Source organism: Pelophylax lessonae, assembly GCF_965119305.1.
Source record: "Pelophylax lessonae genome assembly, chromosome: 2".
Taxonomy (NCBI): domain Eukaryota; kingdom Metazoa; phylum Chordata; class Amphibia; order Anura; family Ranidae; genus Pelophylax; species Pelophylax lessonae.
Window position 1 is genome coordinate 627,839,994 of NC_138769.1, and position 12,696 is coordinate 627,852,689.

General features: G+C 42.2%; 1 protein-coding gene across 1 annotated transcript in view; it reads left to right on the plus strand.

The window, feature by feature from the left end:
* The window catches only part of CDK8 (cyclin dependent kinase 8), a 191,351-nt gene that overhangs the window by 125,168 nt on the left and 53,487 nt on the right, over nt 1-12,696 (plus strand). The window contains exon 5 of the mRNA XM_082244285.1: nt 7,801-7,858. Coding sequence (XP_082100411.1) covers nt 7,801-7,858 — 58 coding nt within the window. The remainder of the gene's footprint in view (nt 1-7,800; nt 7,859-12,696) is intronic.

Genomic DNA, 12,696 nt, shown 5'->3' on the forward strand with positions numbered 1-12,696 from the left:
TGATCAGGAGGGCCAATCACAGGGCCCTCCTGCCGAATGATGTTGCTCTGTGTCCGAGGGACACAGGCACATCGAGATCGCGCCGCTGCGCGTGCCCGCGGCGGAGCGATCTCTCTCCTTCTGAAGGACGTTCCGGAACGTCCATTCAGAAGGACGAGACTCCCACCCGGCCGTATATTTACAATGGCCCGGGTGGGAGGTGGTTAACAAATCTTGGTTGCAGTCAATGGCCTACGGTTTGGCCTGCTTTCCTGTACTATGTACGTTTTTTATAATGTTAAAGTTTAGGCAAGGAATAAAGACCATAAGAAAAATAAATAATAAAAACAAAAAGCAGTAAGTCGCCATAGCATGACGTATTCAAATCAAAAGCATATAGTCTAGACCAGGGGTCTCCAAACTGCAGCCCGAGGGCCAGATGTGGCCATTTGCTAGCCATTATCTGGCCCTTGGGGCACTATTCCTCCCAGTAATATGAGGTACTATTTCTTCCACTGACACCAATAATGGGATACTATTCTTCCTACTAAAAGGGGCACTACCCCCCCCCCCCTCCTATTGACCACCTACCCTGAGGCAGTGTTTCTCACTAATGCTGGGCCCGGGACATTTTTCTACCCCGAATGGCCACAATCTGGCCCTCAAGTCTGCAGGACCGCAAACTGGCCCTTTGTTTGAAAAGGTTGGAGACCACCTGGTCTAGACTGTGAGTTGTCATAGTAGATGAACCAGATCAAGTAAAAACATCCCATACGGTCCATATTGAAAATAACAGAAAACATAATTGTTGAAAACCTATAAAACTAAGAACATAGCATGGATCATTATCTAATCCAACTTAGTGGACAAAGACCAGGTACATTTTAGTATTGCTAGAGCAGTTGAGGAGTTATCATGGCTAAGGGGGGAATTATTCATCTTAAGACCTTATTTAGGGATAAAGAAATAATATTAAGGGGATAGGTTAGTCTAGTAATGTTACTAGATAATATAAGTGGGGATGGATACAAGTAGAGGATTTTTAAGCTTATAATTTATCATGCCTCTCTGTTTGTGATATGCTTTCACATATTCTGCAACTATTTTCAATGTTCTCACCTCTTCTCCCTGAAGAATGTATAGTTCCCTTTTCTATTCTATAGAAGTAAAGTCCGTGATGAGGATGGAGAGTTTCTGGAAGTGGGTGTCTCTCACTAAGTATAGTGTCATTGGGCCCCATTGTCCAAGGCTGCCTGGCCACACCACTGGCACAGTCTACTCTTCTTGGGATCGTAGTTCTGTCTGTGTCACCATGATTCAATTTCAAGTCTGTGGTCACTCATTCTAAGCTCAGGATTAGCCTTTGGGGTCTTGTAGCATTTCCAGGTATGGGGCCAGTTTTGAAGTCCCCTCTATAGTGACTTGTAAGTAGTTTCTGGAAGTTAATTTTATTTCTCAATTCTCTGATCTATTTTTCTGTGCAATTGTTCATTATGGCTTTTATTGAAGATTCTGTCAGGCCACAGTTTTGGAGCTATGCGTGGACATGGTGCTGATGAGGTGTTACATGGCACTTGGTTTGCTCTGGTACTTGTTGGTAAATAGGGATTTATGATTGGGTGAGCTTGGGCTGCTGTTTTTAATGGTGGTCCCAGTATAACTGTCCTTTTCTGTACCCTAAGTTGTGAAGCAGGCTATTTGTCTAGCTCAGCCCAGCCCAGCAAGCATTGTTTGACGTGTAAAGGAAAATTGGCCTTGCACGGCCCAGCAAGCATTATTGGAGGTGTTCTGGTGGATTTGGAGGAAGAGCTTGCAGAATTCTAGATCAAAATTTCTGTTGGGCTAGAGTCCCTTTTTGGGTTTGTCTGTGTAGGTGATGGGGGCCCCATAATTTACTGCCATAAAGGAGGATTGGGGTAATGACACTGTCAGAGATTACCAGTGATTTTATGTGGTACACTTTTTATCGTGAAGGCAAAGCAGGTTTTGCATGCCTTGCTTTTCAGGGCCTCTGAAACTGCTTTGAAACTTCCTAAGTGGTTAATTTCTAAGCATAGGTGTGTAAAGCTCATATATTCACCAAGAAGGAAGTTCAATGTATAGGAAGAGCTCTTGATTAGTTTGGGCTTTTTGCTTTGAAAGATCCTGATTTGTATTTTCCTTGGGATGATGATTATTGCATTTATCGCACTGCAATTCTCCAGCCCTTCCAGACTGTCATACTTCATTGTTGTGACCGTGATGGGTTCATCTGCTTACAGGAGGAACTTCACCTCCATGCCATGGGGAGTTAGTTGGATGCTAAGGAGGATCATTGCCAGTTCATTGATGTCTATGTTAAAGAGAATTAGACATGGGCTGCAGCCATATCTAACCTGCCAGAAGTATTTCATTGTTTTTCTGTTCAGCTTTACAATGCAGCTGCTCTTACATATATTAACTCTTGATGTTTTTTCTCCTATTCTACTGTTCATTAATTTATTGTAGTGGTCACATGCTTTGCTGATCATTTATTAATATTGTCAAAAGGTCCTATATGGTCATTTTTGAAGCAACCATTTAAATGCCTTACTGGTACAGATGTCTCAAGCGGCGCACTTCGTGTAAACTGTGTGTCTGTCTGATTTTTGGTTGCCAGTTGTTGTAGTATTCCATCTGCAGTTGATCTATGGAAGAGGTGAATTGCTGTTCACTTCAGGTCATACTTTGTTTACTTGAAAAACAGCTGTTTGGATGGTTTTCTTTTGTGGATTGTGTTCACTGGAATCAACTTTGCTGGAAAAGCTTTGATTTACACACAGTGAAAAGCTATTCAACTATTCCTCTGTAACATTTAAATAAAAAATTAGTCCCTACATTCAGTTTTGCTAAACGTGACAGTGAGTATTTTAGATTTAAAGTGTTACCTCAAGATTTCATGTTACTGATATGAGTCTGTTGTACCATGTACTTGTGTTAAGGGTATCCTGTTCACTTTGTATTTTTTCCTTTTATATGAGCTACATAGTGATCCTGCCAGTCCTCCTGCTTTCCTCTTAAACTGACCACCCTAGGCATGGAAGTACATCTTTTCCAACTTGGTCAGTTTTCTGGTTGTACTGGGAGCACAGCCTGCCTGTCCTCCAATGGTCAGACTTGTGCTGACACACCCTCCTGCACAGCTATTCACTGGGACGATCCGTGTATTGCTCTTTTTCGGCTGACACTGCAGTCTCCAGCCCAGGGGTGTGTGTGTGTGTATGTGCATATATAGTGTGTGTGTGTATATATATATATATATATATATATATATATATATATATATATATATATATATATATATATATATATATATATATATATTATCCTTTTATTAGGGCTGCAACTAATGATTAATTCGTCTGTCGACTAATCTATCGATTATTTTTTTGATTAGTCGACTAATCTAACAATTATTTAAATTTTAAATTTTTTTGCTTAGTGTTATCTAGTGTTCTTTCTTTGATTAGTTAAATAATCCTTTGAATAACTTTACAAAAAATGATACGTACAACGTCTAATATAATATTTCAACTTTTATTAAATTTTTCCCAAAAAATACTTCAATGTGGTTGAAGTTTAAGTGGCAAAAATAAAATGTAAACAACACTTTAACATCAGGCACGAATAATGTCATTAATTCAGAACCAAAAGCATTTAAAATGTCATATAAATAAAGCACTGCTCAACACTGTGTGTGCAAAAATACAAGAGACACAAAGTGCCAAACACTTTAGGGCATCGGGCATGAAAATGCCATATCTGCCTAACACTTTAACTTCTTTAAACTACAAGTCAGCTCTCTGCCTTCAGGTAATCTTTTGCTGTATTGGCCATTATTTTTGGCCATTACTTTTGCACAGTGGTGAGCAGTGCTTTTGTTGGACTAGTTGGCTCCTTTAAAATTTAGGTTACTTTTTAGGTATGTTTTACATTGACATATACAGTGTTATTGTTGACCAGTATTTTTTTGGTGTGTTACTTGTACACAACACTTTATGGCATCATCAGGCATGAATAATTATGCCATCAAAATAAATTCTGCCTAACACTTTGCAAAAGATGCATTCTATAGGCAATGCATTTGCATTATGTGGTGGTTAAAGGAGTAAACCTTACTACTTTAACCACATAATAATGGTCAACAAAAACACTATGATGTAAATGTAAAACATACATAAAAACTAACATAGTTTTAAAGGAGCCAAGTCCAACAAAAAGCAAGCACCGCTCAACACTGTGCAAATTATAATGGCCAATACTGAGGAATGATTACCTGAAGGCAGCCATCTTGTAGTTTAAAGAAGTCCAACATTATACAACCCAAGAGTGCAACAGGGGGCCTGTATCTATAATATAGCTTTGCAATGGAGCAAGGTTAGCGTATCGACATGCTCTGCAGTTAGGCTTGCTCTTTTTTTTAGTCACAATGTTGCCAGCAACTGAGAAAAGCCTTTCAGATGGGGTTGATGTTGCAGGCACTGACAAGTAACTCTTTGCCAGCATGGCCAAGATGGGAAACCTCCCTTCATTTTCCTTCCACCATTTCAGTGGATTGTCTTCCTTTGGAATGGCCTGCTCACGAAAGTACATGTGTATCTCATTCCTCACAACTTCACTGTGAATTTCTTGATCTTGGATGTGACCAGTGTCATTCTCACCATCACTGTGGTGTTCATCTGAATCTGAACCAAGCAAAGAGTCCAACATAGACACTTGCCTCTTTTCTGAAAGTTTCATGTCTGCACTGGCTGACTGAACCTGTTCCTCACATTGACGTTGATGTGTTTGCTCTTCCTCATAACTTCTTTTCTCTTCAAGAGCAAGAGCTTGGACCTTGAGGCGAACTTTTAAACTATCCTCTGCTGCCAGGAATTTTAGTTTGCGGAATCTGGGGTCCAGGGCTGCTGCAATAAGACATATATTTTCTCCACCATCATCTCTGAATTTAGTTTCCCGCTCCCATCTTGAGGTCATCTCCTGTGCAGCAACACTTTGGAAAGCCTTGACTGCCGCTGTCTCGCAAATTGTACTCTGTATGGATTTCTGGAGGCCTTTTACCAAAGGAGGTAGAGCGGAACCAGTCACATAGGACTCTCCACTCAAGAAAACAGTAGCACACTCAAAAGGCTTCAGGACTTGTTCCACTTCCTCAAGTAAGCTCCACTGATCATGTTTTAAATCCAGGAAGCTCTTCCCTCGTGGTGTGACATCGGGATCGGAAAGTGTTGCAGTGACAGGCCACCTCTGTTCAAGCAGGCGACTGATCATGTGTAAAGTACTGTTTCATCTTACGGATACATCATTTATTAGTGCTTGATCAGGGATACCCATTTGTTGTTGCTTTGCTTTAAGCTTTGTAGTGGCCAGCTCACTTTTTTAAAAATGTTCCACAAGGCACTTCGCAGCTCTGTGTCGTGCTGATCTGGGGATCCCTCAGGGCATGGTTGACAACTAACTGCAATGTATTACCAGCACACCTGAGAGAAGAGATACCAGGATGCTTTTCTTCCAAAATACGCAGAGCAGCGACAACATTTGCAGCATTATCATGGACAACTGCAATTACATTGGCCATGGATATCTCAAACTTCTCAGCTGCTTTTTCCACCCAGTTAGCAATGTTTTCAGCTGTGTGGCGATCTTCAAGTGTCATAGTGGTCAGATTGTAGGATGTAAGCTTCCAGTCTTCATTAATGAAGTGGCATGTGACACCCAAGTATGCCTCTGTGGCAATACTGGTCCATGCGTCTGTGGTGAGAGCTATTTTGGATTTCACATCTTTGATTGACGCTTTCAATCTTTCAAAATTCTCCTCATATTTCTTCATCAGCTTAGTGAAATGGGACCTGGAGGGAAGTGTGTATCCTGGGTAAAATGTGCTGATCATCTCACAAAATCCTTGACTGTCTACAATAGAAAGAGGTCTCATATCTTTTACAATCATGTTGAGTATGCTATTGGTAAGTGTAATGGCCACTTGGGGTGTGCAAGCAATGACATCCTTTTTATGAAAGAAAAAATCTTGTACACAGCTTTGCCCCTTCCTGAGAAAAACAATAATAATAATAACCTCATCGCTAACAATTATGTTTAATGATTACTTTGATTACAATATTGTATTTTTTCTAGTAGAAGTTTGAGATGTCCATGGCCAATGTTGTAATTAATAATGCTGCAGTCAGTGCAAAATATGTTGTTGCTCTGCGTATTTTGGAAGAAAAGCATGGCTGATGGCATCTCAGGTGTGCTGGTGGTCAGATCATTGCACTTGTCAATCATGCCCTGAGGAATCCCCAGATCAGCAAGACAGACACTGAGGGCTGCAAATGCAAAGTGCCTTCTTGTACACATTTAAGTGAGCTGGCCTGCAAACCTAAAGCCCTGGCCCGGCCTGAGCAATCATCAGCATATATCCTATATCCGTATTTACCTAGCAGCTAGCATTCATTATATTGTAATTAGTAGTACTAGTACTTACAAAGATGGCTCGTCCTTTTGAGGTCGGAGTGCGCCAGGATGTTTTCTTCTGAGGTGCTCGTGCATAGCAGTTGTGCTGCCGTGGTACGCCATTTCAGTTTTGCAAAGGGAACAAAGGACCATTTTATCTGGCCTCTGTTGAAAGAATTCCCATACCCTTGACGATCGTGATCGTGCTCTCGCTGCTTTTTTTGGTAGACTGCTGCTGGAAGTCGCCATTACCGCAATTTACATGCAACGCGCGCGAGATGGGTGTGACGTCACGTGTTGACGCGTCGACGCCTTTCACGCATGTCGACGAATTTTCGTAGTCGACGAGTCGTTGCAGCCCTAATATATATGTGTTCATTTTCAAAGGGAGAGAGGCAATCAAAGGTCTTGAGAGGTGAACATGCAGTGAGGATTTTATTTCAAGAGGTACAATCTGCACTGTATGTTCCCTGCTCACCTGTAAGTACTCTTTTGGATTACACTTACTACAGTCTTTGCTCACCAGGCCCATTTTTTGTTCTCTAAGTGCAGTGGCAGCCACTGGAATGTATGTGTTTGTGTGTGTATATTATATAATATATATATATATATAAAATATATATAATTCGTTTTCATATCTTGCACCTGATTTTTGCAGCTGTAAACTTCAAAATGATATTTTGACAAATTTAAAGTAATATACTGATATATTCAATATATTGAAAGCAATATTGAGTCAATATTGAAAGCATTCACTGTTCCTGGTCCAATGCTGGGCTTTTCAGCTGATGGTGTCTCCTTGCATTATTATGGGGAATCCACTAGAGCAGGGATCCTCAAACTACAGGCCTCCAGCTGTTGCGGAGCTACACATCCCATGAGGCATTGTAAAACTCTGACATTCACAGCCATGACTAGGCATAATGGGAATTGTAGTTCCTGAACGACTGGAGGGCCACAGTTTGAAGAGCCATGCACTAGAGGTAGTGTTTCAGCCTTGTGTTGGCACTGCATTGGAGAATGCACTCAGGTAGGTGACAAACTTGGCCTGTCTTGGCCATATTAGGGTTTGGGGGGAACTTTTCTCCTATTCCCAAGCAGCTATGGAGGACTGGTGTGGGATCAGACCCTGTTCCACTTTAACTCAAAGTTAATATTTTTTGAAAAGAGGTACTCTTTAATTAAACCACAAATAATTGTTGTATGGAGTTGGACATGTGTAAAGCAAATATATTTTCTGTTTAGTGATTATTTTGTAATCCTCTATAGATGCTTTTATAATCATATTGGTTTGAAAAATCATTGGATTTAAGAACTATGAGGTAATTTTTATTTTTTTTTCCTTTTATGCAGAAACCCGCTAATATTTTAGTCATGGGTGAAGGTCCAGAGCGAGGACGAGTAAAAATAGGTTTGTATAGACCTAATGTGCTTTAATAAAACCATTTCACATGTCAGTACCCGATAAGGAGACATCCTCACACAAGTTTTGTACTCCACCCAGAGTGGTTGTTTGATTTTATTTAAAGTAGAGTTCCACCCAAAAGTGAAACTTTGTTAATGCACTACTCACCCCCTTACATGCCACATTTGACATGTAATTTTTTTTTTTTTGGGGGGGGGGGGGTACCTAGTTTTGAAAGGTACCCAGCTCCCACTCTCTCTCTCTGGCTCTGTAAGCGACTCGAGCGGAAGTTCTCGCCTCTCCCTCCCTGCAATCTTCTGGGACACGTCACAGGTCCTAGAAGATTGCCCGGCCACTAAGGAGGCGCAGAGCGTCTCGCGCATGTGTACTGCGCACCTGGCTGTGAAGCCACAAGCTGCCACACTTGTGATGCCAGCACCGAATCGAGGCTTCGGGCAGCCGTATAGCTGAATCATGGTACAGGTGATTGCGTGTTTATTAAAAGTTAGCAGCTACCATTTTTGTAACGACTATTAATACATTTTAAAACGAGTGGAACTCCGCTTTGAAGTATAATTAACCCAATTAATAATTAGTTTTTTCAAGCTAAAAACACATTCAGAAAGTACAGAAAATGCATGTTCTTTCTTGTGATTTAATGGGAAAAAAAGTACAGTAGTAAGTAACAAGCAATAAAACCTAATAAATGCAAACATCCAAATACACAAAAAATAAAGACCCCAATGAAACATTTTAAAACTAACTAACTTAGTGAACCACTGTGCGATCCGATTCTGATGCGGCTGAAAAAATGCCTCGTGCGTGTTTGGTGCGGATACAGTGCGAATTCAGCCATACATAGTGTATGGCTGAACTTGCATCCGCACATGAGATCGCATGTAATGAAGGAGCAGTGCGCTCCGTATTGCATGCAATCTCGCAAGCCGCACAAATGTGAACCGGCACTGTTATTTTTTTTTTCCAAAACAGAGATTTTTTTTTTAAAAACGTCAGCATAATACAAAACAATAACCAAGACTGTGCGTATAGAAGAACAATTAGCGCTTACATGCAGGACATGATAAATTACTATTGCAGAAGACAACACAGGTAGGAGATCTCCACATCTACAAGGAACAGATACAGGGGAACACCCATGCTACATTAATTGCAGGTATCTGAACTCTGAATTCATCTATCCCAGATCTTGTTGAACTTAGCCGGGCAACCTCCATGCTTATACATGAGCTTGTGATATGGGAGAACATTATTAACCTCAGTCAGCCACGCAGCGAACGCGGGAGGACGCTCACGCATCCACTGCCTAGCACTCAATTTCTGTGCCAGAAAGAGTGTGACTTGTAGAAATGTGGTCAGGAACTTGTCCATGTTTTCATCTGGGTATACACCCAGGCGACACTGTTTGGGGTCCAGCTGAATGGGAGACCCCATCTTGTCATGTAGGAAGGTCACAATTTGTTTCAATATCCCTGTATCTGTGGGCAGCGCCAGAGCAAGTGAAAGAATGAGCCCGGAGCCGAGCGGCACACCGGGCAATCTGGAGGGACACCGGGTCGATATCGCGCCAGGCCAAGAGGAGTGAGATAGGACTGATGTACAATAAACAGCTGATTGAGACAGTCAGATAGCTTAGGGGATACCCGTTGACACGTGTCAAGGGCCTCACTCCAGTCCTGATCCTCCATGACACCCACATCGGAATCCCAGCGAGTTTTAACAGTGTAGGCTATGACAGTGGAAGGGGCCGTATGTAGTTCTGCGAACAAGATAGAAATAAGATGGTGCGGATCAGTGCCTTTAAGTAATTCCAATATAGGGATGTGCTCAATCGGAGGGGGGGGGGCAGATGGGAACTGGGTCCGGAATGCATGCCTTATCTGATATGGTCAGGTAGGGAGAAGGTTGTACGCAGAGCATCGAATGTGTCCAGGGCAGTCCCCCCGCAGGAGGTGTGAGAGGTAATGGATTCCCCTGCTACTCCACATTGCGGAGTCTGGTAGTGAGCAAAACTCCGCCAGGGCCATGTTATGCCACAGGGGAGTAAAGGTGTGTAGCAAAGGGTAGTGCATTCTGTCCATCACAACCTCCCAAACCCGGCTAGAATGGTACAGCAGGGAATTGGGTTCTCCCCTGGTCTCAGAGCCACACACTCCCCGCAAAATAACAGCTATGGGGTCAGCAGTTGGGAGGGACCACCTGAGGCATAGCAACACAAGAAAACGAGTTGTCAGTTTCATTAAGGTGGAAAAGGTGTGATAACTGGGCAGCTAGATAATAAAGATTGAAATCCGGTAATGCTACACCTCCCAAGTTAGAAGGGTTTTTAAGTTTACGCCAGGAGAGTTTTGCCTACTCTTGCCCCAGACAAAAGCTTTAAGAAAGGACTCCATTTGTTTAAAATATTTTAGGGGTAAGTAAATTGGAGAGTGCCAGAGGATATACAAAAACTTTGGCAAAAGGACCATTGTATTAAGTTTGGCTCTGCCCATGACACCCAGGGGCAGCTTAGACCAAACCTGTTTCTTAGATTTAATTAAACCATAGAGGGGCTGAATATTTGAGATGTAGTCCCGGGGGTTGGCCGTGACATGTACACCAAGGTATTTTATACGAGGCTCCCGCTGCAGGGGTAAAACCAAGGGGGGCACCGAGGGCGAAGTGTTGTAGAGGGGGGAGAACCTGAGACGTGTCCCAATTCATTTGCAGACCAGAATACCTGCCAAACTGTTCTATGAGGGAGAGGGCCGTGGTCAGGGAATCATCAGGATCCGCAAGATATAAAAGCAGGTCATCCGCATACGTACTAATCTTTTCAGTCAATGGCCCTGCACATAGTCTGTATATGTCCGGGTGGGCTCTGATAGCTATAGCGAGTGGTTCAGCCACCAGAGCATAGAGGAATGGGGAGAGTGGGCATCCCTGTTTAGTTCCCCTGGTGAGTGAAAACATAGCTGAGGTCCAGCCGTTCGCCAGCACCTTTGCCACTTTAGCACTGTATAGCAATCTCACCCATTTAACAAAGCAAAAAGAGAGGGGAAAGGGCGGGACTTTAAATGAGGCGCACAGTGGGAATTGCCGTGCGTGTCCATCCCTAATATCAATATACAATTGCAAAGAGATTGGGACTTTAGATGAGAGACATAACTTGACAAGACTGGTGGAACAAAATGACTTCATTTATTGATATATGCACAAATTTTGCATGTAGAAACATGATACATAAATACAAACATCATAGATAGATAGTATAAAATTCAATGGCAAGGCTAAACACCCCCAAGCCAGATTCAAATAGACCAGCATGACAATGTAAAAAAAGTAACAGAGTATAAAAATACATCCTAACCCTTCGTAACTGACGCGTTTCGTGGACTAAACTTTCCACTTCTTCAAGAGTAGGTATATGATCCGTATCTAAAGAGATATATATAAGAGACACATTGTATTATATGATGGTAAAGAGACTGGGGGGGGGGGGGGAAATTCCCACGTTCCCGCAAACTTACACAGTGAGACTGGCAGTGAAGCATAGCTGGAGGCAGAGGCAGAGACCCAAACGCCTCCCACGGGAGCTGAGGGAGGGAGCATACGGTCCGCGGACAAGGCGAAGGACACCGCACACAAAAGAGATATGAATGAAAGTGATGAGATTGATGCTGGTAATCACGTAAACTCAGTATCTATATGGAATGAGTAAAAGGAAGTGATTACTGAGTATGTATTAAATGGATTGTGTAGAAGTATCTATATAAAATAAGTAAAGGGGAGTATTTAGGAGTATGTATTGATTAGATTGTATAGAGAAACTTCATGTTACTTGCATATAAATATATTAAAATTTGAGTAAGGATATAAACTGAAAAAGTGTGTGTAAAAAGCAAAGTCAAGTAGGTAAGGGAATAGCCAAGTAGCCATGCAACAAAAATGAGAAAAACTGGTGATTATAGTATACCAGTGAGAAGGTGAAATAAACCAGTGAAAAGTTAAAGTGAATTGAAACCGAATAGTGATGGTGCTGGTACAGTGGAGTGTTGGCTGAAATGAAAAGCCGTAAACCTGTAAGAAATGCAGAGGTAGAGATGTGAATGAACGGAAGATAAGATACCACAGTGAGCAGAGAGTGTGCTCCGACTTCGCCGTTGGCCACCGACAATAAGGCTCCCAGCGTCACGTCGGTGCATGCATGAGGACCCGCAGGAACGGCAGGCAGGATGCCAAACCATCCAGCGGACTGCCTCTAAATGCACTAGGGTGGAGAAACAGCCGTCGGCGCGTTGGCGCCAAAATGACGTCACACGTCGGCGCAGGGCGCAGCTCCCGGGGAGGACAGTAGGAAACGTCCACGCCCATCAGCAAGCACTGCCAGGGGCGCTGTGCAGCAAAAGGTAAAGACTGGTTGACCAGTCAGCAATTGATACAATGTATGTACAGTTGTAGCATATATATGGAGTACAAAAAATATATCAGGTTAATAAATGTGTTTGGAGTGCAAAGAAACCCCCAACTGATCCGGAGGGAATCTGTACTGACATAGCGTATTGGGCCAAGGGATATAAGCCATCGTATGCGGTCAGTGCACAGTAAAACAATGTTATATAACCCTGTCTTGAGAGTGGGGGAAAAAGAGATTGGACTTTATAGGCACCAATATAAAATGGTATGTTCTTTATTAGAAAAATTTTTTACAAAAACACATACATAATAAACCACAAAAAAAAAAAGGGGACATATAAAAAAAGCAACATGTCATATACATTAATAATTGCAGTATGGCGGCAGAGCCTACAAAAAGTAGTGCAAGTCACATAGCCTTATCAGATATT